Source organism: Aspergillus piperis (assembly GCF_003184755.1).
Source record: "Aspergillus piperis CBS 112811 unplaced genomic scaffold BO85scaffold_2, whole genome shotgun sequence".
Classification (NCBI taxonomy): domain Eukaryota; kingdom Fungi; phylum Ascomycota; class Eurotiomycetes; order Eurotiales; family Aspergillaceae; genus Aspergillus; species Aspergillus piperis.
In genome coordinates, this window is record NW_020291592.1 from 2,597,801 (window position 1) to 2,625,149 (window position 27,349).

Below are 27,349 nucleotides of genomic sequence, written 5' to 3' on the forward strand. Positions count from 1 at the left end.
GAATCTCTCAGGAACGCGTCTTGAACTTCCATCTAGCTAACCACTATGCGACTCTACATTAGAACCATCGCCCCGACATATCCTTGCAGAAAAGCAACAGCCCCCCTTCAACTGTGCTCCGCGAGTCCAATATATCCGGAAATATTGGCCAAGGCTGGTCCGGTTCCAATCATTTTTTATCAATATTCATACACCACTCAAATATCGGGTATTCGCATTTCTTTTGCCAAGGGAGCGCTAGGATATTTATGCTCCCCGAGACCAATTCTTCGTGGCTCTCTATTTGAAAAGGAGTAAGTTCTAGAATCAGGAGCTTTGCCGGGAGCCGGATCATATCCAAATTTAGCACCATCAATGAGACCTTATGGATGCTAACCTGTTTTCGCCCCTAGGTCCTTTTTCATCGTCCACTTGGTGTCGCAGCCGATCCTTGACGTACTACTATTTTTCCTCAGCCCAGACCGCGTTCCCGGTTCAACTTTTCAGGGTCACCTGCTGACCCGCGATTGACACCTAAGATGCCATCGAGACAGTCCACTGTTCCGAATTTAGATCTTAGCACTTCCACTCTGCAGGCGGATGCGAAGATCTCGTCTCCACTGACTCCCGGTGCCCAAAGCTCCGAGGGGCCAAGTCCCCTGACACCCCGTTCCCCCAAGTCATCATCGAGCTCGCCCTTTTTCAAAGGGGCCACTATCAGACCCGTCACACAAGAATCAAACAGCAAGTCGAGTAGCCCTACGTTCCCAGCAACCTCTCCGGGTATTGCCCCTGCAGAACCAGCTACTCCGGGTATCACGGCTATACCCCAGTATCCTCCTTCCCCGAAGGACACCCCTAAGCACACGCGTGATCAGTCACGCTCTTTCTTTGCGAACCTCAAAGCACCAAAGTCATCACATAGGGCCCAACGTTCGGATAGCTCAGGGAATTCGGGCGAAAAGCCCAAGAGCCGCGGTAGTTCCAGAGATCGCAAGACTCAGATCTCAACAAAACTCTACGAATCAACTCCTGATCTGCCAGGCGCCATTGAGCGGGCAGCTCAAGAAGAGAATCGTAAGTGAATACGTCGAGCCATACATCTGTCTCGTGCGCTGACAAGTCCATCCAATAGGTGGTGATCGTGCTGAGGAGAAGTGTCCCCAACCAGCAGAGGTGAAGAAGGTGGGTACGGAGTCGGACGCCTTCAATCTAGCCAAGAAGAACAAGCCACGATTCGCAAACCTTCTCTCTCGCTCCCGCTCGATCAGGCTGGACGACTCGTCTATGAACAGGATAGCACATCGGCGCCCATCCACTAGCCTGATGAGGCTGGAAGAAAACACCCGGAAGGAGGTGCAAGAGCCCCCGAAGACTGCCCCACGTCATGAGCGCAATATCAGGACGGCTGGGAATCCTACGGCTCGCAGTTATCCCGCCGACCGACCCGCAGAATATCATAACGGCCACATGCGTAAAGACAAATACTATGCTGGATCGATGGTTCCGTCCGCCTCCCTAAGCCAGGTGTCAGGCGCATCCGCTGCGCTATTCAATAACCTCAAACAACAGTCAAGCGGTGCCGCTGATCGTATCGGCAAGGCTGGGAAGGGTTTCTTCGGCAAGATTACCAGGAGCGGGAGCACAAACGAGCGGGAGCTCGTGAATGACGACAATTATGTTTGCTCAGTCATCAATCTGCCACTCATACAACAGGCAAGGCGGACTCGTATCGCAAAGCGACTTGAAGATTGTAGAGACAAAACCGAGTTTTGGATGCCTGCACTACCTTACCGCTGCGTCGAGTAAGCAATATCATGAACCTGCATGTTGGAATGGATGTGCTAACGACATGCTAGCTACCTCAATTTCAAGGGATGTGAAGAAGAGGGACTCTACCGAGTCCCGGGAAGTGGGAAAGAGGTGAAACACTGGCAAAGACGTTTCGATACAGGTACCTCTCTTTTGCTAACTCTGGTTCTCTCTGATCGAGTCTGACGTTTCCATTCAGAACTTGACATCAATCTTTTCGATGTGCCAGACCTCTATGATATTAACACTATTGGCTCGATGTTCAAGGCCTGGCTTCGTGAGTTGCCAGATGAGCTCTTCCCCAAGGAGACACAAGCCTTAATCGCTGAGAAATGCGAGGGTGCAACGACCGCGCCACAAATGCTGAAAGATGAACTTTCCAAGTTACCGCCTTATAACTATTACCTTCTTTTCGCCATCACCTGTCACCTAAACCTCCTGCACTCCTATGTCGACCAGAACAAAATGGACTACCGCAACCTTTGCATTTGCTTCCAGCCTTGCATGAAGATTGATGCATTCTGCTTCCACTTCCTGGTCTGCGACTGGAAGAACTGCTGGCAAGGCTGCTGGACAGAGAAAGAATATCTTCAAATTGAGAAGGAAATGGATGAAAAGGAAAAGGCGGCCCAGGAGAAGGATGAAGCAGTCCACGATTGTCAGCAGGCCCAACAACCTCAGCAAATTCAGCAATTCCAGCAACACCAGCAACCTCATCAAGCTCACGAAAGCCACGAGAGGGCTGTCTCTTCCGGTAGCAGCCAACCTGGACAGGAAGAAGAGCCACCGCGTCCCGAAGTACCGAAGAACCGCAAGCAGAGACCAAAGAACATTGAGACCTCGCATACGAGAAGCATATCACAGCTTCCCGAACTCGGCCCCCCACTTTCCCCGATCCAGATCTAAACAACATTTCATATAGAGCTTTCACCAGCGATATTCCAATACGCTGTATCCACCAACATTACATTTCCTTGCCCGAATAGGCTGGCCTACATGCTCGAATTTCTACTTCACCATGTGTAGGGCCTGGGACTGGATCCGCAGGTCGTGCATGATGAGTGAGATTATACCTTTCGATTGTGATCCGGCTCCTACACCATTTCCCCATCTCTTGCTCTAGACGTTGGCGCATACATGAACTCTCAGCTTTTCATCTTTATGCCTTCACCAGTTTTAGTTCCGCGACGATTTTCCAGCTATATCGGGCCACCATCAGACTGCATGCCTGGCGCCTTGGAGTCGGTTCAGTTCAGGCCTACATGACGCTTTGACTTTTGTTGTACAAATCTTTCTCTTCGTCTTCTCTTTCCGTCGTTGCTCGATCACATTTCCACTTCTTGGCACCGTTGGCGACATATTACCTTTATAGCCTTTTCTTGTTCTTTTGGAATCATCATATGCATGTTCTTTCCTTATCTCATTTCCTACCGGCTTATTCATCTATTGATTCCCCACTCGAGCTGTGTTACGGTGCTTTTCCCCCGAATTTGGCGACTTATGACACTTTTTTGGTCCTTGCTTTGTACTATTTCTCAATTCTTTGGCGTATGTTGGTACATAGCTGTAAGATAGACCAATGACAGGCGATGCATCAATTTGAAGAGAAATTGAAATTAGTATTGGCAGGCTGGTTGGTCTATTGGTAGTTGAAAAATGTAGAGGCGTATCTACAAGCGAAACAGTAGTGCAGATGAAGTCAAGTAGTATCCCCAATTATGGTGCGGACCCCACAGAAGATCGAGAGATAAGACAAATACTTAAAGGGAGTAGTAAAATGTGATATTGCTTTTCGAGCCCGGCGAGACGAACAAGTCCCAAACCAAAGGCAACATTGACAGACATCCAAGCCCAGCGACTCCAAACCGAACGCCGTAACATTTGAGCCCCAGGTGAAAGAACGAAAAATTAAAACCAAGGCAAGATCCGCAGAAACTTGTTATACGGCCTCGACTCTTGACAAAAATCGTTATCAGACACAACAACGACACACACACACACACACACACACAGCACATATTACATATCATCAGTTTTTGTTTTTTAACCACCACCCGACTTCCGGCTCTTGCGCTCATTCGCTCTCATTTTCCTCTCGTTGCGGCGTATCCTGTCTTTGCGTTCGGCGCGAGATAGTCCCCGAATCGAGCTTCCCTTAGCGGCTGCCTCTTCTTCCTTCTTCCAATCCTTCTCGTTCACCTCAACAAGCCATTCATCATCGGACTTGTTCTTGCCCTTGTAACCCCAGCGAGGAACCCACTCGCCCTTCTCCTCATCGTACACCAACTTCTTGCGACGCTCCTTGTCGGCCAATGCCGCTCCAGGCCTGCTGCTGTATTTGCCAATACCCTTCTTGCGGGCGAACAGCTCCCACTTGGTCGGGGGCTTGGGGGTGGGAAGGGGCTTGAAGCGAGGGAGGACGGTGGTGGGAGGTGGGAGAGTCAGGAGGACACCCTGTTGGGAAGAGGTGATGGGGCAGGTGGTCAGGAGCTGGTTGAGAAGAGACTGGGTGCCATCCCGGGCTGTGGCCTTGAGACTGACGTCCAAGGGTTCGGAGCGGGAGATCTCGAGAGGGTTGGGGTCGTTCGCAAGCAGATGACCGAGGTCGAATGTGTAAGGGGTAGGCTTGGAGACAGTCACGGGGCTAATAGCATGATCATTGAAGAATTAGTATGTGTGTTTGTTCAAATTCACCGGAGTTCATATAGATAGATGATAATCTTTCCCCACGCAAATGGGGAGGTGGATTCGACTTACAGTCTCTCCGGCTTGGGCTTGGAGTCGGTAGACGCCATTTTGTCCTTCTGTCGCGCAACTGGCGAACAAGATACTCTGGGGATTGAGGTTGAGAGTATCACACAGGGACTCCAGAAGAAGAATGGAGAACTGGGCGCAAAGGAAGCAAGTGATTTGACCGATCGGGTAAAGAGGAAAAAAAAAGTTCGGGAGATAAAATCGCCATGCTGCTTTTAGGCCTATCACACCGCCTTCGGGTCCAGCGGCACTGACACTAGTCCCAAAGGGGCAAGGGAGGAGGAATCTGAGTCGAGGCTCCAAAATGTGCTCCGAATTTCAATCCATTCCATGTCTTTGGGCGACTCCTCCTCCGCGCAATCCTCCGCTCCCACCCCCCATCCCCGCCGCAATCAATCCCAATTGACCGATTAGGACGCTGGCCACAGCGCCAGTGTGTATCGCAGCGCGATGGTTTCCTCCTTCTGCTGGAGCTGCCTTACGCGGCTTCCTACCGCTCCCCGAGCTATCCTCCCGCCGACATTAACAGCACAGCGAGTAGCAGCATTCCACTCGTCAACGCCGCTCCTCGCGGGAGCTAAGAAGAAGGGCGATTTACCGGTTGCCAAGTACCGTCAAGCTAAATCCGCCAAAATGAAGAAGAAGAAGCCCGTTGAGAGGACGCGTCCTCCGGCTGTCGGAGAACGCAGAGCGCTCCGCAAACGCATCGTCCTCAGCAACCCTAACGCTCTCGAAGTCGAAGGCATGCAGGACCTCTCTGCGGAAAACATGGTGGATGCGCGCCTTCGTGGCTCCATCCTGGGTCTTCCTGTGCCCATGCTCGATCAATTGAGGGCTGTCCAGGCTTTCAAGCCCAAGCAGGGCTGGTCTATATTCCGTCGGCCGGGAACGGTGGTTAGGCGTGAGACGCTCGAGCTGGGAAGACTCATTGACGGTATCTCCGCTGAGGAGGGCGAGAACAAGGGAAAGGTCGTCAGAAAGATCATCACCGGTGTGAAGGGCTCCGGAAAGTCCGTCCACATGCTGCAGGCCATGTCTATGGCTTTCACCAAGGAGTGGGTTGTGATCACGGTTCCTGAAGGTGAGACCGTCACTCATGCACTGATATGCAGCTACGCAAACAATACTAACAAACTTCTTCAGCCCAGGATCTCGTCATTGCCAACACCGCCTACGCACCCCTCTCCGATGAGAACCCGAACGTTTACGTCCAGAACGATGCCACCGCCGCTCTCCTGTCTCGCATCGTCACCGCAAACCAGAAGGTTCTGTCCAAGTTGACCGTCTCCCAGCCCCATCCCGCTCTGAAGACGGCCGTCAAGCCCGGCATGACCCTCGAGGCTCTCGCCAAGCCCGGTATCCAGGACCCCGCTGTCGCATGGAGCGTCTTCCAGGCCCTGTGGACCGAACTCACCGCCACGGCCCCGGCCGCTGGCTTCGAGAAGGGCTTCAAGCCCCGTCCTCCCATGCTCGTGACCCTGGACAACCTGGCCCACTGGATGAAGGAGACCAAGTACAACAACATTGACTGCAAGCCCATCCACGCCCATGACCTCGTCTTCGTCCAGCACTTCCTCTCCCTCCTGAAGCCCAGCACCGAGGCCGGCAAGCCCTCCCTCCCCAACGGCGGTCTCATCCTCTACGCCACCTCCGGCTCCAACAGCCCCACCGTCTACGGCTTCGAAGTCGCTCTCCAGCAGCTCGCTGCCCGCCAGGCCGGCATCAAGCCCACCTCTCCGGAATTCCCTCAACCCGACCCCTACCTCAACGCAGACAAGCGCGTCCTCGCCGTCTTCAACGACTCCGCTTCTACCAAGTCCCCCGCCTCCAAGGACGGCTCTCTCGAGCTCCAGACCATCGGCGGTCTCACTCGTGACGAGGCCCAGGGCTTCATGGAATACTTCGCCCGCAGCGGTCTCCTCCGTGAGAACATCACCGACACCTGGGTTGGCGAGAAGTGGAGTTTGGCCGGTGGAGGCGTTATTGGTGAGCTCGAGAAGCTCGGTAGACGGCTGAGAGTCATTGCTTAATGGTCTATTTCCATCTCCCCCATGGCGTGCATTAGAGACACTCTGTATGTGTATGTAAAGATTATACTGGCTTGCCCATGTGGTTATCCCATTTTTGTTGTCTTCTTTCTTATCTCCCCATTTTCTCTTTTTTTCCCTGTGACCCTCCATCCTGCTGTGCCAATGGATGGATTCGAGACATCTATCTATCTATCTATCTCCCTGTATTGTATTTTATCTTACTATCTTGATCATTTTGGGCTTCTTGCGCGTTTCGTCTTCGTCCCTCTGTTCTGTTTTGTCTGTATGCATATAATGAAATCTCGAAAATATGTGCTACTCTCCCCTAAGCTGTCTAAGTTGGTGTAACAAGTCTTAAGTTGTTCGGTAGCTTATCTCGGCTTTTCTTTATAAGGCCGTTCAGGAAGTGTGCATCGTATGTGCATAGTCTACTATAACACTATAACAAGAGAGGGGATTGAAGATGATTGATAGTACTTAATGAAGAAGAAATGCCACTGTACAATGCGGAGAGAGTAATCAAGAAATAACAACAGATCACACGCCAAGTAAACGAAGCAATTCGAAGAGTAGTGTAGCGGGGATGGCTCAGTGGCCAAACATCATCAGCTTTGACATCAATTGTATAGATTTATATAAAGAATAGAAACAAACAGACTATATCACCAAGATCGTATCTGTATCCTTTGTCATGATGGTTTCGCTTTTTTCTTCTGTCGCGTACTTTCAGGTCGCTTGTTTCTTGTTAGGTGGGTGGTGGTGGTGGTAGTATATATGTTTCATCGAGATGAGGCCCGCCACAGTTGCAAGGTCCTCCGAGAGCACGTTCCAGAGTGCTAGTGGAGACACCCGTATCGAGAGTATGAAAATACGGGATGCGGATCTCATCACCTTTCTTGATGTCTTTGAATGACCACAAGATGATCAGATTAGGGTTCTCGTCGCCGTAATAGGCCCAGCTGGCGTTGTATTTAGTAGGACACGCATGGTTGAACAGACTGTGTCCAGGATATAAATATAGTTTGGAGAAAGTGGGCCAAAAATTTGGTAAATTATCAGTCGTCAGGTCAGCTTCCACTTTTGGCAAGGGTTTACTCTTGATAATGTTCGTCTTTTGGAGACGCTTACCCCCGCAGGGGATGGCGTTGACAGTCAGCTTCTTCAAAATGAGTTGGATGACCCAGGTGTCGAAGCTAAGGTCGCGGAAGATGTCGACGCCGAGTTGTAAGAGGATATTAAAGGGGACATGGACGTTGGCGGTCAGGCTGAAGGGAAACCTTCGATTGGTCCAGTTATGGGGGTTTTCAAGCGCGACAAGCTCGTCGATTTCGTGCGCCATGAGGTTGGGATCTTGGGTTTCTCTTCGGTGAAGGGTGATGTCAAATATTTCACGCAGGAGGAGACTCAGTAAAGTCGCCTGTGCTTCAAACGAGTACTCGTAATGGGGACGTTTGTCGAGGCCCACGACTCTTACGGGCCGCATGGAGTCGTGTAGCCATTTCCAGTCTTCACCACAGACACGATAGTGATACCGTGCTCGAGCATTCTCGACGCAAGTTGGATCATCATCGTTTAGCGCAGGGCAGAATGGGATGGGGAAAGGCTGTGTGATACATTTGCATGCTTCACGGACATTCCCTTGTCCGAATTCACGAGTGTATTCCTCCAGATGCTCGGCGGGCAAGGTTCTCCGGCAATTGTCACACTTTAATGGTACCGCTTTGATGGGTAGCTTTGGCAGCTCGAGATGGCCTCTGATTGGGGGATTTTCGACAAATATGACCTCATTCTTTGCAATATCCTCTGTCGCAACCACTTTCAGTTGTGTGTTACCTTGATCATTGCTGGCGGCAATCTTGCACTTCTTCCAAGGGAGGCTTCCATTCTGGTTGAAAAAGGCATCTGTTGCCTTATCCGTAAAGGCGACTGCAGCACGATCGATGTCGTCTGCGTCATGGGGATATATCCTGTCTCCTGAAGTGTGTCCGGCTCGTGATTCGTAATAATAGTACTCAGTATTTGCCTTGGCCGTCTTGGCTCTGTCAGCAACGGATTTCATGACTTTGGCGCGCTCTTGAAATGGCATCAAGTCACGGTCCGCATTCACTGTCCTAGCTCTAAGAAGACGACCCCTTGTTTCATAGTCGTCCCAACACTGGAGCGCCATGAGACTAAGAGCAAGAACGTGCTGGGTGGCCTTCCGGATAGTGGGTACGAAGAAATTAACCCCATTGAACCTGCGAAACAGTGTAGCTTCTGCAGATAAATTACCCGTGATAGGATCTCTAGGTTGAACCATAATATGCTGTTCCAGAGCGTGCCATATCCGCGTATAGAGCCCAGGCTGGAGACTTCGCCGATGTGCATCATAAAGAACGTCACAGAGATATTCTGCTCGATAAGCATCCCCGATGGCAAGGTCAAAAAACGCTTGTTGGTAATGGCAGTAAGCCCGGCTCAGCCAATAAGCTGGGTTATATGGGCTGGCAAGAATAGCACAAGTGTACATATCCAATGCACCTATACCATCATCGTCGCTGATCTCGATAGTGTACTTTCGCGCGTCATCTCTGTGGACACCCCATTGCGACAGATCACTCCGAGGCAGGACGCGATATTGATGATACACTTTGCGTTTATAGTCCTGAAGTCGCCGGCGTAATACGGGAACCGTCCCTTCAGTTGAGAGGTTTCGGCTCCCTAGGGCGGCTCTTAGCTGGAGGGCCTTCATATCCCTGATAACCTGCCCGTCCACCTCATTAAGATCTTCCGTGGCTTCCCCAAGATCGAGACCCTGCCCTTCAAAGATGTCGCGGAATGACCAGACCCTGTTGTTCAGCCCGGAATTGGTCCATTCCCTTTGCCAATCTGTGGGATTAATTGGCGTTAGGAATCTTTCGTCGTGCATCAAGTGGTCATAGACATTCCTTGCGAGCGCATGTGCTGCGGGATTGTCGCCCGCATCCCTGGGCTGGGTATAACGGGGTTGCTCTCCTAGGCTGTCTCCAAGTACAGTGTCCGGAAGGGACCAGAAACGATGCGCGATCCTTGCATCTTCTCTGCTCACATGCGGTGCCCATTTTGTTTGATCAAAGAGATCAGGCCTTGGGGGAAAGGCATATAGGTCAGAGTCATCGTTATCATCGTCGTATGGACGTTTGGACATGATGCTGCCAGTTGAAGCACCTAACCTAGTTTCCGAGACGTGGCTCGTAGCAAAATAGATCAGACTTCAGGCGAGCCTCGTCAATAGTGTACTAATAGAAGGACTGCTGGGTATCCAAGAATATCGCTTCTAGTATGTGCTGCTGCCTTGCACGGGGGTGGAAGAAGCAAACAGAAAGCTTGGAAATGAAATGATAGTCGGGGCAGATAATGTAAAGGAAGTAGCAGCCGCGCTTTATAATGCGAGCTTGCTTGACTGATGAATCTCTGGTAAATATCTTTTTTGAGAGGCTATAAATAGAAGAGGAGATATCATCATGAAAGAACCTCATAAAGAGGATGTTGTTCCATAAAGTTACAAATTCTTTGTAGGCGTCGCCATTGTGTGCGCGAATAAGAACCACCAATTCAGAGAGAATCGTAGCAGTATATTGAGCTCGTTGACATTGTTCATTTTGAGAGAGTGATAGATGGATCAGGGTTTCTGGGTTCAAACTGTAATCGGTAGATCTATGAAAGAGTAGTATAATATAGGGTATTATATCCCCACCGGCATGACTGACAATCCAACCAATAAGTAAGTATATGATGACTCTCTGCAGTGGGTTCATCAGTGTATTTATCTGAGTCAGTATCTCATGATGGCTATTCTACAAGCAACCCAGGATTGATTTGGTCTAGCATTATATCTTAGATAGTAGGTATACTTAAGTTGGTAGAGGTGCTGGTGGACACTGGGACGATGGCAGTTCATGATGGTGGAGCAAGTGCGGGAAACGCAATGAACTAGTAATAGTAGCGGCGTCACTGAATGGTGGATATAAATGGATCGTGGCAGGGACGATAGCATCCATTGGATTGAAATTTAGCGACTCGGCAACTTTCAAGCGTGAAGCTCTGCTGCTCCTGATTCTCCCCAGAGCTGACATTATTTTGGTCACTTGCATGATTGAGAAGAGGGCAAGAGGGAAGGGAAAGAAAAGACAGGAAAGAGCGACAGACAGAGAGAATAGGAGAGAAAGATAAGGCACAGAGAGTGAGTGACCTCCTTTCCGGTCAGCCGATCTGCCTCGTGGCCTGCCTTAGGGAGCAGCTTGTCGCTTGAGGTCATCCCTCCTCCTCTTCATCTCTTCTTCTAGTAAAGATTCATCGGGGGAAGACGACCTTGCGGAAGGCCTTTTACTTCTTCTTTTCTGTCTCTTCTTTATTTTTTTCTTTTGCGACCAGCATCAACGTAGCGGAAGAGTTCCTCCCCACCTCCAAAGATGTATGGGTCGCAAAGTTCGGGTCCTCCGCAGCCCGAATGGCGTCTGCCTTCTTCCAACACGCAGCAATCGGCTTCATCTCGCCATCATCCTCCGCAACAACCATCATGGCGCGCTTCTTCCCCGCCCCCTCCACCGCCTCCTCCGCGTCCGACAACTACATCATCATCTCTTTACAACCCCACCATCTACGGTCAAATTTCCAATCCTCCTTCAGCAGTTAATGTTCATCCGGGTACAAGCATATCCCCCGTTTCTGCCGTTGCAGGCTCCGACACCACTTCATGGGGAGTCAAGTACAACAGGCACCAACTTCATGCGCAGTCGCCCCCACCACTACCCGTGAGTGTTGTTGGACATTTATCAATTTACCCCTGATGGGCTCGCAATATTCTGACGAGCATAAACCAATTAGCCGCGGCCTTCAAGCACGGCGCAATCACCACAGGCGCAGTCTCCAGTTGTGAGCCCGCTAGACCCAAACAAACCTTTACCAGCTGCTCCAGGCTGGGCGACCCAACCAGCGGATAATACATCCTACCAGCAATGGCCATCGAATCCTCCATATGCTCCCCAGCAATCTGTCAGCGCTTCGCCGTTACAGCCTCCACCACCGCCCCCGGCTAATTCCACTGGTTACCAGAGCCCAAATGCCCAGCAGAGCAACCTATGGCAGCAACCACCTCCGGTTCCTCCTCCTCCCTACTCTGGTGCCCCCCTGGGTCAGTATCACGATCACGATTCCTCGGTGCAGCAGCCAGCGACTTTGCCAAGCCATCCACAATTCACCGGCAACAATGCACCTAATCTGGCCATTTCCCAAGCTCCACCCCCCAAGCCAAGCACTCCAGTATCTTATGAGAGCCAGCCACTACCCGGGCCTCCGCAGGCTCCTGTGGCTGCGGCTTTGAGTACAGCACATGGAACACCGCCCGTCGTTCCTCCACCGGTGCCTCCCAAGACCAGCCCTCTCAATGCCCCGACTAGCGCTTCTGTCCTAGCCTCTGGCGGGCCCTCAGACTGGGAGCACCTGACACCCACTCCAGGGAGTATTGATGATTTAGGTGCCTTTGGCTCTCGGCCCCAGGATGGGCCCTCTTCGGGCCCACAGTCACAGGTGCCTCAGAGTCGCCCGACAAATATTGAAGAGCCTGAGAGAAAGGCTGAATCTGTCAGCCCTATAACGCCTCCTAGTGATTCATTCCAAACAACGAGTCAAACTGAAGGCCCTTTGACTAGTCAGACCGTGGTAAAGAGTACTCCACCCCAACCAGTCAGGATGGATAGTACTGGATCTGTTCAGAGTAACAACTCCACTTCTGAAACCGCTGAAAGCATTGACGGCATCATCGAAGCTTGGAACCGTCCTATCGCGCAAACATCAGCTGAGCAGAATCCTCAGAGCTCAGTGTCTCGGGTCAGCACAGGCATTTTGCCTCCTTCGCGGAAGCAGAGCCCAATCGAGACCCCGACGCCTAGACAGGAATCGATAATTCCTCGAAAGCAAGTTCAGTCTGGGTCAAGCTCAGTGGAGTCGAACAGTGTCACCAACGGGCCAACTACGGATAAACGGACAATCCTCCCTGCCTTTGTACCACTCGATCCGTACGATGATCTCGATCCCTGGTCAAAATCCTCCTTGGAACGTTATGTCGCAATGCTTCGAAAGGAGGCAGTGGCTGACTCCGATGCGGAGCGTTTCAATATATTCACAGCATTTATGGCCAAGGAGACCAAACTACGAGAGATCCTGTTCAACATTGAGCCTGAACCGGCGCTAGTGGATGAGAATCTCAAAGAGAGTCCGTGGCAACAAACGCCCACTCCACGCGCATCGACCAAAGACTCGAACGATGACGTGGGATCCGGTCTGATACCAGTCGAAACCGAAGGCAGCCATGTGGTCTCGAATAGTGGGGATGACGACTCGGAAGATGGCAGCTACAGTCCTGGAGGACGTCCCATTCTTCCCAAAATACAGACACCCAGCGTAAAAAAATTACAGAGATCTGCCTCGCTTACAGGGAGCAATAAATACCACACTGATTTTGTCGCTCATGCTACGTCGTCACGAGCGACATCAGTGCCACCCTCCATGCTCGGTGATGCCCGACATGAACATGCCTTACCCCCTCTGACCACCAACCCTCCACAGCCGATTTATACCCCGTTTCGCTATACTGAAGGCCCCCAACGAGGCTCTGATGTACTTGTGTTTGATCGGCCTGCATATCAAGCCTATTCCGACCTGCGGCAGGCGTCAGCTGAGAGTGGGCGGGTAATGTCGAACGCTCCAGCACCTACTCCCGGAGATAGACCGGGTTCAGCAGTGCCCCCGCGTCGGAACGAATTTGATGAAACGTTCATTGGGCTGATAAGGGAGAAGAGCGTTGCCTACCGAAAGAGCGCACCCCGGAAAACGTCCTCTCCGCCACCACTGCCGGCTTCTCTCAGACATGGAAAGCCAGCTGGTCCAGTTGACGACTTGCGGTCCATGGCTTCATCGCCGATGTCCAAACAATCGGAAAGCTCGTGGAATATGACGACTAGGAAGGATCTGGAGAATTACTCCAATGACTTCTCGTACATCAGGGAGGCGGTAAAGTCTTGGGAAGTTTCAAGCAAACCGCGCAGAGAGCAATTGGATAGGGAACGGATTCAACGCCAGGAGGTGTCGGAGAAGCGCATCGATGCGCTCTTCAATGGGAAGGAGATTGGCTATGCCGATATCAATGTACTGGAGGAGGAGTTCCGTCAGAAGGAGGCTCGTGCTCAGCTAGACGAAGAAAGACAGGAGTTGGACAAGTTTGTCGCCGATGTTTTCGAGCCTTTGGATCAACGCTTGAAAGAAGAAATAGCTGCGCTTCAGGCGCTCTACGAAGCCGCGCTTGCTCAACTTGATCATGAAAATGGACGGGTCAAGTCTGCGACCACTGACAGGTACAATCTGTCGCACACCATGAGGACGGTGAATGAAATTTATCGCAAACTCGAGCTACGTTACCAAAAACGTCTCGAAATTGCTTTGGATCGGGAGCGCCGGCGGAAGAAGGCTGAGAGGCGGCCTCTTGTTTTCATGGGCGACTCCGTGGCCCTGAAAGGCGTGGATCACGATTTTGACCAGATGGAGAAACGCAACATCCTGGAAGCGGCTAGAGAGCGAGATAATAGAGCTAACCGTCTGATGGACTCGTTTGACGATGCCATCATGCACGGGTTGGGTGAAAACCAGAGCCTCCTTGACGAAGTTGCTGCGAAGGTGGCCAAGGTCGATACCGCGACCATTCGCTCGTCGGGGCTGCCAGACTCCGAGGTGGAACAGTTGCTGAAATCAGTATACAACCTGATTGAGTCTTTGCGTAAAGATTCTGAGTCCATCTTGCACCAATTCAATATGGCTGATTCGGTACTCAACGATGCTGATTACAGTGTTTCTGTGGCCGAGGCACGTTATTCAGACGCCGATGCGGATGTTTTCCGCCGGCTTGATGATGAGAAAAGGAAGGAAGACGCAAAGATCCAAGCGGATCTCAAGTCCAAACTCGAAAGTATCAGGTCTGGGCCTGCAAATATAATCACTAGCATAAATGGTCTCCTGGAGTCTTTAGGCAAGCCTCCTATAGTTGATCAAACTGGTTCTTCATCACAGATGCCTGCCGATACGCTAGCGCCGGTATCCCAGCATCTCACGACTGATATTGCACCACGGAAGCCCGAAGAAGATCCCGAGCATCAGGAGAGGCTTCGGAAAGCATTGGAGAATGCCAAAAGGAGAAATGCGGCGAGGATGAACACTGAAACAAGCCGCCCTTGAGGATAGCTATTAATTACTTTCTGCCAGACAGGCATTTGACGACATGACGAATTTCATATTCTGTCTCTAGTAGACAACGGTAGATGCTTTTGGTTTTTAGTATTAGCTTTCTTTCTCCGCACTATTACCCGTTTCTTTAGTCGTTCTGTATATGATTAATACTATAAGCGTGTACACGCTCTTACAAGTTCATTTTTACAGAGCTACGTACAATCAAGAGAGGCCGAGAGTATATGATTCACTGTCTCATTGCTAATTGTATTGAGCTTCTTGAAGTGAGAGAGTAGAAGAGCCGGCGTTGGAAGGAGGCTCTTGCTGCCAGTTGGTCACGGGTCCAGCTCCCCACAAGACAACTCGCAGTCACTTTCGGTCAAACACCAAAGATTTCCGATTACGCAGAAATTACAGCCACATTGCGCTCCTCTGCTGAATGGATCATGGTTCTCTGGCGCCATTCGTTTACATGACGAATTCGAAACAGCAGTCCCACGTTCAGCGCTAACTGAGGAGTGGCCGAGCACCTTTGGCTGTGATCCTCTATTTCCTCTTTGGCGCCGTCAGGGTTCTACTCCACTTTGAGATAAACATACAATAATATGGTGAGCAATGAGTAATTCTTCGTGAATACCTGGGAGCTGATTAATCCGGTGAGAGCAGAAGTTTCAATCTCATCAAACTGGGACCCAGTTTACGGAGCCCAAGGCATGCACTATGGGTAATACCGGAGCTCCCAGAGCCAGAGACCCCATTGTTACGTTATCGGGAGGGAATTCAAGCATTGATACACACCAGAATTTACGAATGCTTGCCAGTCTTGCGGTGGCATGGAAGGTAGCCACGGTAAGAGGATAGGTGGAAGCACCGCACACAGCCTCAGGGTGGCTACTCTCTTTGTTCCAGTGGTACAGGCTTGCGCTGCACTGAATGTCGCAATCTAGTCCAGCTCGGTGTCTCCGGTGGTGGCAGAGGGAAGGAGAGATAGGCGTTCCGAGTGTGTGGTCGAGAGAGGGGCGCCTATTAATTCCTTCCCGCAAACTCTCTACAAGCGAATCGTGGGTCGAGTTCACCCACCATGGAAATCTATAGTATCTGAAGACCCAGTTCTGAGGCAGCGCCGCTTGTGCCACATGGAGAGAACGTCTAATCAGGCTGCATAGTGCCGCAGATGTGGTACGAGAGAGATTGCGGCGCATCACGAAGTCCGGTACCCTTACTTGCGGCCTAAGGCGGATACGACAAATTGGAACCCGCGGCCCAGAAGTTCTCCCTCCGACTCGATTACGAGGCTGAGGAAGGGAGATCCCTATCTTTCGGCCATTTGATGGCGTAGAAATGCAGTGCCACAAGATGCATACGTATCACAGGGAAGGATAATCGATAGTATAATTTTCCACCATAGGAATCCGTGCGTTGGATACAGCAATATGCTGTCATGATGTGAAGAGGAGTTGCGCAGCTTGCGGCAATACAATCCGAAGCCAGTGCTTCGACCGCGTCCCCTTTTTCCTAGCGGTTGCCGCCTGACATTGGAGCCTGTGCCAACTGATCAAGTACCTGCTGCAACGGTGCAGATTGTCAAGGGCCTGTGCAGTATTCCTTCGACACATTTAACTATGTTTACAGGCTGGTTGGATGTGCCAACTCGGCTGCACATTATGATTCGTACACATAAGTGCGCATGATCGCCGTTTGGCTCTTAATATGGTTCAGCCGGGAGGATCCTGTGATTTCATGGTTCTCCTGCCGCAACTTCTGATCCTATAGCTACACGAAATCTCTCTCCCAGCATCCCACGCAGCTTGTAATAGCTCTACATCTGTGGCGCAGAATCCTCATGTCTCCTGTGCCAAGTGGGTGGGCGTTAACCGGACACACTAACCGCAGATTGGAAATCCCAGATCATTGTGGAACGTGTATGCTTGAGTATATCCAAACGATGGCTCATTTACTCATTATGCGGCAAAGTCGGGGCCACTGACGGCGGGTCCCAAGGCTCAGTGGTTAGTCAAAATACCAACGGTAGTTCATATGGAAGCTTCTATTGTCTCTTTGGTCGCTGTGGCAGAGGCGATTGCGGCAAGCTTGGAGCAGTTGCTGGTACAATGTACCCGCTTCCTTCCTTGGTTCGGAACAAACTCTATATAAACTGACCGGTCTCGCCTTAGAGGCCAGCAAATACAAATCCAAGCCAGGGGACACACAAGCCACAGTAAATTCCATTGCCATATAACTCTCAATGTCTGCTCCCACCAGACAGTTTCACGACCTCTCAATAACAGGCAACATGCCGACGACACGCTCCCATCCCGAGAAAGAGCCACACACAGATGATAGCGACAGCAGCGAGCTCCTGAGAAGCGAAAGTGATGAGAGTCATGCTGAGGGGGATTCAGCTGCGTCTTCGTCCGTACGAGGCAAGTCAGGGATCACCTATGATCTCGCCAGGCTTGACTCCGACACCGAAGCCAGGGCTCTCGTTGGGTTAACGAGTCAGTTCAAGGTAGTCAGCTGCTGTACGACACGAACAGGGTTTGATTTCCAATTCATTGAGCAGCCCCGAGTTCATCTCGGTTCAGAGGGGTATACGTGCACCTGCTCGACCTTCTCAGGCATGCCCAATGTGGCCTGCCAGCACATTTTCGTGAGCAACCTCATGCCCCCACCTTGAGTAAAATTTTCCTTTCTCTTCCGGTATCCTAACACCAAGTGAAAGTGGCTTCTTGATCAGCTTCATGGCTGCTTTGTCCCTCAACCGCCTCCCTCCGACATTCTTCTGTCGAGCGATGGACGTCTTCCGAACTTTGGTCGCGTTGAACAACTGCTGGATGGCAAGCTGGAAACCATTGCGGATCAGCTGTGTTGGCAATATGTTCGCTCCGAAGCCGAGGGGGGAATGAGCCGACAGGACATAGTCCGGGACATTTTGTCGGCCTTTAGTCCGGTGATACTGCCTAAGGAGTTCCGTCTCGATCTTGTTGATGATGCAGGACAGTCGCGTACCCCTGAGCAGTGTGTTGTACAGGGAGACTTTGAAGCCACAATGTTTCGGCTCGCCGTGCACGACGATGGTGTGTATTCCAGTCTATGCAAGGCGATGCCCATTGCAGCTTGCGCGGTCATCTTCTTTGACAAAGTGCATCAGAGATTGCGGAAGCTACTAGCAGACTTCGACCGCTACTGCCTTACAGGACAAGCTTCAAATGAGGCTAGAGATTTGGACGTGGAGGCTGTCATTTCAAAAATTCAAGAAAACGTCGACCGCGTCTGGGAAAACATTATCGCTCGAGCACCGCACGGTATGGAAGGGGCTGCGAAGACTTTGGTCACATTGCTGGAGGATATCTGCGGCCGTAATAAGGATGCGCTGGAGGGGAACGAACGTGGCCGAGTGACATTCCACGGAGAGGACGAGGATCAACGCAATCTCTTCCACCAGCTTATTGGCAAGGCCGATGAAACTGGTGAATTCTTTATTCTTGATGCCCTAGAGCATGTACCGGCTATGGCGCTCCACCAATTCGTGGGCAGGTTGAAAGCTATTCTACATCGGATTGAAGTGGATCGAGCTCCCAAGGCCTATATACTGAGACTCGATGCTTTGATACGTGCTGCGGAATCACCTCTTGCCAATGCTGGTCAAAAGCGACCGTCTTCGTCTACAAGCCGGGGCTACAGCAAGCGCACGCGGTGAGGAATCTCAGGGTTTCATTCCCCTACTTTGGAGGGGCCAGTTGATTTGGTTATTGTTATTGCATGGTTGTTTGGGGCGGCTTTGTCATTGATACGCATTATACACCACTGTTTGCATTACGGAGGCGCGAGACTGTTTCAATTCGATTCACCTGATAGATAAGCTACATCAATTCTCCTGTGGCCCTACTATCCAGCTGGTCTGGCATCAGCACTCTGCCCATGACGTGATAGCATTTCCTTTTGCCTCTTAGCTTCTGCTTTGTCCCTTGTGCAAGGGAACAGCACCGCCACGGGCTACCACGGTACCTGTCCAACTTTGTTAGCGGGATGTGACACACGCACCAAAGCAGCTCCCAGACAGACCCATGGTTGCATTCGTACCAGAGGAATGTGTCCTGGCATGATCAGCCAACCTTAATACCACCCACTGCGTGCTTCAGGTCCCGAGGGAACGGTTCAAATTCCGAACGGCCGCCCCAGGACCAAGGTTATCAACCCCAAACCGGCCATTAAGCAAGGGACAACAGCCTGGTGTTCCCTCGCACCCAACTACCCATTCCAAATATACACTTTCTCTGGTATCGTTGAATGAATCGCTGGGTCGGATTCCCCGACGCAAAGCGACCCTTTCAGAATCTGCTTAATGACGTCTATCGACCTCGCTAGCTATCGTTACTTCTGGTAGCTAGACCAATAAGCTTCCTCCCGGAGAAAGTTTCACATGTCCTACTACTACATGCCCATGTCTGCCTGAGACCCTCCTTCCCAGCTGCTCGGTACGCAGGCCCGTGGACTCGGGACTGAGCAGGAAGAGTCGTTGGACAGGAATTGCGCAGCAGTACGTAGTTATGAAGTTATCTACCATCGAAATGCAAGCATTGAGGGAACTGTTCGAGTAATTGATCCCTTCCTTCGGAGTCGCTGTAATTCTTACGAATGAGCTCATTGCATTGCTACTACGTAGCTATACTGAATACTTTCCCGTCCTTTTTCCACTAATCAAATCCTCTTCCTTCATTCCGGATAATTTACCCCTTCGCAGTATACCTCAAGCAAGCTAAAATGTGATGCCACCACCTCCGTCCAGCACTAATCCCTACAACAAGACTAGTTGACTAGATAGATAAACTTCAATAAATACTACCCTGCAGATCCTCCGTAACACCACAACCCAATCAATCCCCCAGCAAAGACGAGTAAACCAACACAATTCCCCGCAATCAGCAGCACAAAGAAAAAATAAAACCATTCCAATGCCACCTAAAGACTAGCACCACACACCCATCCCAACAGACAGACAGAACATCCCCCCGGAAATAAGCGGCTTTAAGCACAAGAATCACCGGGCCGCCCGCCACCCCACCACCGCGTTATTTTGTGTGTGAGAGAAAAAGAGCATTTGACTTTAGGCCTGGCTTATGTAGCCAAAGATCCACCGGTTATTTCATCAATTGGCCGGCTGGCCCAATGGTAAGGCGCTTGACTACGGATCAAGAGATTGCAGGTTCGAGTCCTGCGTCGGTCATTCTTTTTTTATTTCTTTTTTCTTTGCGCTCGTTTCTTTGTCTTTCTTTGTGTTTGTTGTTCTCTTATGGGGACGGGGACTGACTGGTTTGTGGATTCTTTTCTTTTTCGGGGTTGTTTCATTCATTTGCATGGCAATATGGGGGTGTATTCTTGAGGTTCTTTATTTTCACTGTCTTTGTGTCTGTCTGTCTGTTCATGGGATTATCGTTTATGATGTTACTGCGGTGATGTATTCTTTCTTTTATGTGCATCGTTCATGTTTTCTTGAAATATATTTAAGTGAACATCCATTGACCTCCAGCTAACTCCTAAAATAGACCTAACACAAAGCAGCCACAGACGTCACGTCACGTCAAGATAAATCGAGAACAACCCTACCCTGCAACTTCCCCTGACTCATCTCCTCGAACACGCCCGTCAAAGCATCCATCTTCTCCGTTCGGAAATGGGCCTTGATGATCCCTCGCGCCGCGAAATCCAGCGTCTCGATCGCATCTCGCTGCGTCCCCACCGCCGATCCGGTAATCGTATAATGCTTCGCGATCATCTGGCCAGGAAACGCGGTCGCAATCGGTTGCGGGGCATTCTCGGGGATTCCCACGCACACGAGGGTACCGTTGAAGCGCAGGAATGGTACGGCCTGGGCATAGGCTGCGTTGGCTGCGGTGCAGACGATGACGGCGTGAGCGCCTAGACCCCCGGCGAGGGATTTGACGTGCGCGGCAATGGCTTGGCCCTTGTCGTCCGAGGGGAACTTGGTGATGTCGACGAAGTGTTCAGCTCCGGAGGCCTTCACGAGTTCTTCTTTGCTGCCGTGGTCGATTCCGATCACCCGCAGTCCCATGCCTTTGCTGGCTAGTTGCACGGCTATGTGGCCGAGGCCGCCGCCAGCGCCGGAGATCACCACCCATTGGCCTGGTCGGGCGTTGCTGCGCTTCAGGGCTGCGTAGACGGTCACGCCGGCGCAGAGCATCGGCGCGGCTTCGTCGGAGGCGAGGCCGTCCGGGATCGGCGTCACGTAGTTGGCGGGGCCTAGGGCGTATTGCTGGAATGTGCCGGGGGTGTAGTATCCAGATACCTTTTGGTTGAAGCAGATTCCGTCGGCGCCTGCATGGCATGGTTCTGTCATTGATTGTCAGTATGGGACTATCTGGCCAAGAGAACTGTATACGCACCGCAGCTCTTGCAGACGCTGGACACCCATTTGATGCCTACCCTGTCGCCGACCTTCAGGCCCGAAGACTCGGCTCCAGGGCCTAGCTTGACGATCTTACCGACACCTTCGTGGCCACCGACTTGACCTGGCTGTGTGGGGTAGGGTAGAGACCTCCACTGGACGAGTTAGGAGGTGATTGAGCTGGAGGTACGTCTGTATACTCACGGTGTTGGTCATTACTCCAAGATCGGAATGGCAGACGCCTGAATGGGTGCTACAATAGCCATTAGTTTGATGAATGCACTTGCTGATTGGATAAACCATGTCCAGCCAGTTCGGGCTAAAGGTAACACATACAGATTGATCAAGACCTCACCCACACCAGGCTCGGGCACATCTATCTCTACGACTTTGGTGGAGACAGTGCCGGGTTGGTCATAGATGGCTGCCTTCTGCTTTGCAGGAATCTCCGGCACCGCTGTACTGCTATTGCTATCACCCACAGACATAGTCATCTTCGTAGTATACTGGTATCTTCGGTGTTGTACGGAGAGGAAGGGGGGACGATGAAGGGTGCGAGAAGCGAGACTCAGAAGCTGCAGATCAAGGGCGCAGCATCTCTTTATTACTGGGGGACCCAGTCGACGCGCTAAATGAACTGGGATCATCCTGATGGACCATCGCTGAGACGGGCCAAGAAATGCACTTCACATTATGGTGTCGATAGTTGATTCAAAGAAGCAATGAAGGTCGCAAGTGGCCCGTAACCGAGGCACAAACTGGAGGCGAGTCACATCGTCATCCACCGAACCCCTCTTTTTTTTCTTTTCTTTTGTGTCCAGAGAACATGATCGGCCAAGTGCCAGTAATAATGAGAAGCCAATTCAACGGAAATCCCGGATATCACCCCCGCCACTGATCTCGTACCTAGGCATCAGTTGAAAGAACCCCGCATTTGAAGTCAGATCGTGTTTGTTGCGGAGTGTGATTGGCGAGGAGTGACGGTCCGCCCCAATTTGTGGTTCAGTCGTGGAGCTGAGAACACTGAACAGAACACAAAACTATCCAGCAGAAGGTCGGACAAGCCCAGAGCTATTTCCTTCGGTATATAAATCTGCTGCTGGAGCTGCCGAAGGTCCTCACACCATTTGCCAAGGGTCTGGCCAGTGAGGAGGCAGAGAAGTAGAGAGGAGAAGGCAGATCGGTTGGTCGCGATGGAGTCTGGACTGCCTGCGCTCGGGCTAATGCATCCCCGATCATCATCCCCTCGTCTGCTGACTGGAATTGAATTGCATGATGTTCACCAGAGTCTGAATCACTAGTTCCCCTCTTTCGATAGCTGCTCTACGCACCTTGTATTCTAATCAACAAGACTCTTCTTCAATCCTGTAGTCTTCACTATCTTCCCTCTCTTCAATCATCCCAAGCAGCACTCAACCCCGCATTCCCGGGAAGATCACCACTTCAACCCCTCACAAGTACATCAACACGAACACGAAAACAAAGACAAAAAAAAAGAAGACAAAAGTACTGCATCCACAACAATGCCAACCCCAATCATCGACTCCCACATCCACCTCTTCCCAGCATCCCATCTCCCCACGCTGGCCTGGTACACCCCCTCCAGCCCACTCGGTTCCCAACACTCAGTCGACGAATACCGCCTCGCAACCACCTCCACTCCCACATCCCCGGAAGAAACAAACTCACACTACCTCCGCGGCTTCATCTTCCTCGAAACCGACCGCATCTCCTCAATTGAAGAGTCAGACCCAACCCGTGGCTGGTCCCACGCCCTCGACGAAGTCTCCTTCCTTACCCGGATCATCACCGGAGATCCTATCCCAGGGGAAGGCCACAAAGATGTAGATCGCCATCTCTGTCTAGGTATGGTGCCCTGGGCGCCTGTACCTGGGGGTCCTGCTGCGCTAGAGAAGTACATTTCCCTCGTAAGGGAGCGGACTCGCACGGAAGAAGTATCCAAGAAGGTCCGCGGAGTGCGGTACCTCGTTCAGGATAAGCCGAGCGGAGACATGCTAAAGCCTGAGTTCATTGATGGGCTGAGGTGGCTAGGAAGGCAGCAGTTGGCGTTTGATCTGGGGGTGGATGCGCGTCAAGGTGGGATGTGGCAGTTGAGGGAGGCGGCGGAGATGATGAATACGGTGTATCGGGGGGTGGGCGAGAAGAAGGATAGGGTTAGGATTGTTATCAGTATGTTTGTTCCTTATTTCTTATGCATAGGATTCATGGTTGGTATTTATCTGGGCTAACGAGCTATCTACAGACCACCTGTGCAAGCCGAACCTCCGTCTGCCGTACACCTCGCCCGACTCGATCGCTACGCATCCGGATTTCCTGGAATGGAGCTCCCTCATCACAGCCATGGCACAGCATCCAACGGCGTACATGAAGCTTTCCGGTGGATTCTCGGAGCTTCCCCCGCTCACGGCGGATTCGGAGCCGGATATTGCTTCTCTAGTCGACCAGGTCCAGCTTTGGACGGATGTGGTCTTTGATGCGTTCGGGCCGGAGAGAGTCATGTTTGGGTCTGACTGGCCTGTGTGTAATGTGGGTGGAGGCGGTAGTGCAGTCGCCTGGAGACGGTGGAGGAGTGTGGTAGAGGGGATTCTGGAGAAGAGGGGCTTGTCGCAGGAACAAAAGGAGGGTGTATGGGGTGGTGTTGCCATCAAGGCATATGGGATTGAACTCTAAGTTAATACTTATTCAAATCATAACGGAAGCATGTATGTATGTACACCAATTTCCATGAGGAAGTGTATCTACAATAAAGATATCATCACCATCATAACATATCATTATCTACTGAAGATTCACAAAAGCACCCCCATCCACCAGTATCTGCGCTCCAGTCTATCCATCCACATTAGCACAACCTTCCCAAACATACTAGAACAAAGGGGGAATAATACTCACCACATAACCACTCAACTCCTCACTCGCCAAAAACACCGCCGGTCCCGCCAAATCCGGCGGCTGGCCCAACCTTCCCAACGGAATCCTCCCCTCCATATACGACCTCTTCACCGGATCACTCATATCCTCATCATTCAACTGAGTCCGGATCGTCCCCGGCAACAGCGCATTACATCTGATGCCATACTTGCCCAACGCAACCGCACACGACTGCATAAGACTAAGCACGCCCGCCTTCGTAGGCGTATAATGCGTCTGCTGTCCACCCCCAACAAGCGCAGAGATAGAACTAATCCCAATAATGGAACCCCCCGGTGGCGATTGAGCTAGTGCCATTTGTCGTGCTGCTGCTTGCGTTGCCCAGAATGCGCCGCTTAGGTTGGTGTTGATTGTGTGGCCGAGGAGTGGAGGGTCGACTCTATACCGTTGGATGACATGGGTCAACAAAAATGGCTCTTTAGGGGTGTACTTCTAAATTGGGGGGGGGCAACGTACTCGAGAAACTCCTCAAACTTGCACACTCCCGCATTACTCACAAACACGTCGAGTCGGCCAAAGGCTTCCACGGCTTTGGATACGAAATCCCGCCCCGTCTCGGGCTGTGTTACGTCCCCTGCGACTAGGATGAATCTGCTGCTCTGCTCGCTGTCGCTGTTGCTGTTGGATCGGATAATTTCAGATACGTCTTTGCGCATTGCTTCGATGAGGGGCTCTTCTTTGGGTCCGCCGAGGTGGTTTACGGCTACTTTGGCGCCGTGGCGGAGGTATTCGAGGGCGATGGCCTAGAGAGAAGAGAATGTTAGACTGGCCTGGTAAATTCAAGTGAGTTCTGTTGTTTGTTGCTGTGTCTTACCCTGCCAATACCGGTTAAACCACCTGTAATGGCGGCGACTTTGCCGACTAGGATTTGGGGGAGGGGCATTGTGACGGTGTTGCTTCTGGTGATGGTCGATTGGGGTTTCTTTGAAGGGAATTGAAGTGAACAGAGGGATAATGCGAGCTTATAGTCCTGGATTGAGTGCTCGTCTTGTGCTGGTATTTCTGGTCAACCCCGCCGGGGAGATTCAGCATAACCAAAGAAGTAAATCTACGTTCAGATAAGTGGAGTCGGTCTCGGGCCTCTCGTGGCATTGTTACCCCGAGACCACCCCCACATTCGGCATTTACCCCACATTGGAGGATTGCTCGCAAGTCTTGTTGAGGATTGTTCCATTGCCCCTATCTATTGTTCTGTAAAAAATTTGAAACAAAGGTAAATCATGTATACATGTATAGGAAATGCTAATCTCGTCACAGGTTAAAAATATGCCATCAAGCATCTTGTAGAAGCCGTAATCTAGAGATGTCGTAAAAACCCTGCTTAAGCAGTGCCGTTAGATTCCTGCTGGCTCTCAGCTGGGGCAGCAAGAGCCTTCTGAGGCGCAGGAGTGAGAATGGAGGCTGCTGGGATAAGAGGCGCAGCAGGGTTCAGCTCCAGGCCGAAGCCCGGCTTGTCCAGGATCGAAACGTCCAGGTATCCCTTGGTAGGGATGGGCTCGTTGAGGAAGAGGTTTCCGAAGACGGGCTCAACAGTGTGTCCATCTGCAGAGTTGGCGAGGTATTCCTGGAAGGGCGTGTTGGGTTGCGAAACCACAAAGTGGTAGGAGTAAGGTCCAGATGCGTGAGGAACGACTGGGAGGTCGTAGGCACTGGCAAGGGCGGAGACCTTGAGCAACTCCGTCATACCACCAACCCACATGACGTCGGGCTGCAGAATGTCCAAGTTGCGGCCCTCAACGAGTTTCCGGAAACCGTACCGGGAGTACTCGTGCTCACCGGTGGTGAATTTGACAGTGGGGTGGGCTCTCTTCAGAAGTGCATGACCGTCAAAGTCATCCGGAGTCAAGCATTCCTCCCACCAGTCAATGTTGATTCCTTCCGCCTCGCAACGCTTGACAAGCTCAATTGTGTAGGGAACGTTCAGGGACATGTAGCAGTCGACACGCAGAGGGAAGTTGGGACCGACTGATTCCCGCTGCTTACGGAGGTACTCGACGTTCTTCAACAGTCCTTCTGTACCCTCGTCAGGGCCATGGGGAAGAGCGACCTTGGCTCCGGAGAAACCCATGGCCTTGGCCGAAGCGGGCTGTGGTCCAGTGCAGTAGAAGTCCAGACGCGAACGAGTAGCGCCGCCAATGAGCTTGTAGACGGGTTCGTTGCGAATCTTACCCAGAAGATCCCAGATAGCCAAGTCAATCACCGAGATGACGGCAACAGGGAGACCTTTTCTGCCATAGAACATCGATCCCCGGTACATCTTCTCGAACAGGTCATTGGTATCTCTGGGGTCTATAGAGGGGATACATATTAGCCTGGCTCATCCATGGGAGACGATATTGATGGCCCGTACCTGCACCGAGCAAAAAGCGCTCAAAATGTTGGTGAACAAGCCAGCAAGCCGGAGGTCCACCGAATCCCGTGGCAAATCCCTTGGTCCCATCGGTAGCTTCGATCTCGACGCAGAAAGAGCCTAGGACGTTGATACCCCATGATGTGCGAGAGCCGCGGTATTGTGCCCAGCGAGTCATAGGGGTGGAGATGTTGCTGTCAATCAACCAGTGACCTCCTTTAACCTGTTGAATTGAAGAAGATTAGCAGTCTGCAAATAAGTATCCCGGCACTGCTGAGCATACATTATGGTAATCACCTCCGGATCCCACACCATCAATGATGAAGGTGCGGATCTCTTTGATGCGGGGAAATTGGCCGGTAGAGCCCATATTGGCAGTACTTTAGCGGAAAGGGTATGAAGAATATCACAAAGTTTAGAGGATGAGAAGCAAAAGAAGAAGAAGAAAAGAGAAAGCGATAAACTTTTTTGTCAGGGAAATTGGAGCATATTTGAAAGCATACGAGCAACTCCGCGTCGAGGGGTATCCGGCACACTTTCCCCTCGGCTGGTGATGCCTCGGGGCAATGCTACCCCGAGAAGCTCTCCAACCTGCGCCGCCAAAAAAAATCACAAGGATGAAAGGGAAAAGTCTTGGTCGGAAAACAATGGGCGGGTGAACGGACCCTAAGGGGCGCCACATTTCAGGTCATTCCTAGGGCAAAGTGTTTCCCCAGACCAGAGAGTTCTTCACAAACGGCAGAATAGATGTGGAGGTCCATTTGCGGGGGTCCGCGTGCCCTTTCTTGGCTCAGGCAATGCCAGCCCGAACGCTCTCTTCGTCTCTTTCAT

The 27,349-nt window shown here is 51.5% G+C and overlaps 10 protein-coding genes and 1 non-coding gene across 11 annotated transcripts; 6 read left to right on the plus strand and 5 right to left on the minus strand.

The window, feature by feature from the left end:
* The first annotated feature begins 230 nt into the window (after nt 1-230).
* Nucleotides 231-2,852, plus strand: BO85DRAFT_133094 (putative Rho GTPase activator (Bem2)). The gene is made up of 5 exons (XM_025654004.1): nt 231-293; nt 393-1,056; nt 1,115-1,784; nt 1,839-1,933; nt 1,991-2,852. Exons 2-5 carry the CDS (start codon nt 519-521, stop codon nt 2,695-2,697), a joined length of 2,010 nt encoding a protein of 669 aa, XP_025520279.1. The 5' UTR covers nt 231-293; nt 393-518; the 3' UTR covers nt 2,698-2,852.
* A 699-nt stretch (nt 2,853-3,551) lies between these two features.
* On the minus strand, nt 3,552-4,729 carry BO85DRAFT_445780 (ribosome biogenesis protein RRS1). The gene is made up of 2 exons (XM_025659352.1): nt 4,549-4,729; nt 3,552-4,435 (listed from the first exon to the last, which is right to left on the minus strand). Exons 1-2 carry the CDS (start codon nt 4,584-4,586, stop codon nt 3,835-3,837), a joined length of 639 nt encoding a protein of 212 aa, XP_025520280.1. The 5' UTR covers nt 4,587-4,729; the 3' UTR covers nt 3,552-3,834.
* Nucleotides 4,730-4,879: 150 nt separating this feature from the next.
* BO85DRAFT_516872 (mitochondrial 37S ribosomal protein mS29) lies at nt 4,880-7,031 on the plus strand. The gene is made up of 2 exons (XM_025664874.1): nt 4,880-5,626; nt 5,689-7,031. The coding sequence occupies exons 1-2, from the start codon at nt 4,996-4,998 to the stop codon at nt 6,573-6,575; spliced, it is 1,518 nt and encodes a 505-aa protein (XP_025520281.1). The 5' UTR covers nt 4,880-4,995; the 3' UTR covers nt 6,576-7,031.
* Nucleotides 6,942-10,094, minus strand: BO85DRAFT_133127 (uncharacterized protein). The gene has a single exon (XM_025654005.1). The coding sequence runs from the start codon at nt 9,739-9,741 to the stop codon at nt 7,321-7,323; it is 2,421 nt and encodes an 806-aa protein (XP_025520282.1). The 5' UTR covers nt 9,742-10,094; the 3' UTR covers nt 6,942-7,320.
* A 774-nt stretch (nt 10,095-10,868) lies between these two features.
* Nucleotides 10,869-15,010, plus strand: BO85DRAFT_389854 (uncharacterized protein). The gene is made up of 2 exons (XM_025656752.1): nt 10,869-11,347; nt 11,421-15,010. The coding sequence occupies exons 1-2, from the start codon at nt 11,006-11,008 to the stop codon at nt 14,817-14,819; spliced, it is 3,741 nt and encodes a 1,246-aa protein (XP_025520283.1). The 5' UTR covers nt 10,869-11,005; the 3' UTR covers nt 14,820-15,010.
* A 1,932-nt stretch (nt 15,011-16,942) lies between these two features.
* Nucleotides 16,943-18,677, plus strand: BO85DRAFT_445785 (uncharacterized protein). The gene is made up of 2 exons (XM_025659353.1): nt 16,943-17,460; nt 17,533-18,677. Exons 1-2 carry the CDS (start codon nt 17,056-17,058, stop codon nt 18,508-18,510), a joined length of 1,383 nt encoding a protein of 460 aa, XP_025520284.1. The 5' UTR covers nt 16,943-17,055; the 3' UTR covers nt 18,511-18,677.
* A 1,288-nt stretch (nt 18,678-19,965) lies between these two features.
* On the plus strand, nt 19,966-20,037 carry BO85DRAFT_t29. The gene has a single exon. It is a non-coding gene; the product is annotated as a tRNA-Arg (tRNA).
* Nucleotides 20,038-20,391: 354 nt separating this feature from the next.
* On the minus strand, nt 20,392-21,704 carry BO85DRAFT_363183 (zinc-dependent alcohol dehydrogenase; the record flags this gene model as incomplete). The annotated part of the gene is made up of 4 exons (XM_025655651.1): nt 20,392-21,161; nt 21,215-21,371; nt 21,421-21,469; nt 21,553-21,704. The coding sequence occupies 4 exons, from the start codon at nt 21,702-21,704 to the stop codon at nt 20,392-20,394; spliced, it is 1,128 nt and encodes a 375-aa protein (XP_025520285.1).
* Nucleotides 21,705-22,599: 895 nt separating this feature from the next.
* Nucleotides 22,600-24,005, plus strand: BO85DRAFT_133209 (uncharacterized protein). The gene is made up of 2 exons (XM_025654007.1): nt 22,600-23,406; nt 23,480-24,005. The coding sequence occupies exons 1-2, from the start codon at nt 22,740-22,742 to the stop codon at nt 23,905-23,907; spliced, it is 1,095 nt and encodes a 364-aa protein (XP_025520286.1). The 5' UTR covers nt 22,600-22,739; the 3' UTR covers nt 23,908-24,005.
* On the minus strand, nt 23,741-25,183 carry BO85DRAFT_133194 (SDR family NAD(P)-dependent oxidoreductase). The gene is made up of 4 exons (XM_025654006.1): nt 24,983-25,183; nt 24,625-24,911; nt 24,130-24,547; nt 23,741-24,066 (listed from the first exon to the last, which is right to left on the minus strand). Exons 1-4 carry the CDS (start codon nt 25,049-25,051, stop codon nt 24,016-24,018), a joined length of 825 nt encoding a protein of 274 aa, XP_025520287.1. The 5' UTR covers nt 25,052-25,183; the 3' UTR covers nt 23,741-24,015.
* A 142-nt stretch (nt 25,184-25,325) lies between these two features.
* Nucleotides 25,326-27,243, minus strand: BO85DRAFT_466090 (L-rhamnonate dehydratase). Its single transcript, XM_025662109.1, has 3 exons — nt 26,802-27,243; nt 26,519-26,741; nt 25,326-26,457 (listed from the first exon to the last, which is right to left on the minus strand). The coding sequence occupies exons 1-3, from the start codon at nt 26,886-26,888 to the stop codon at nt 25,490-25,492; spliced, it is 1,278 nt and encodes a 425-aa protein (XP_025520288.1). The 5' UTR covers nt 26,889-27,243; the 3' UTR covers nt 25,326-25,489.
* Between the last annotated feature and the right edge of the window lie 106 nt (nt 27,244-27,349).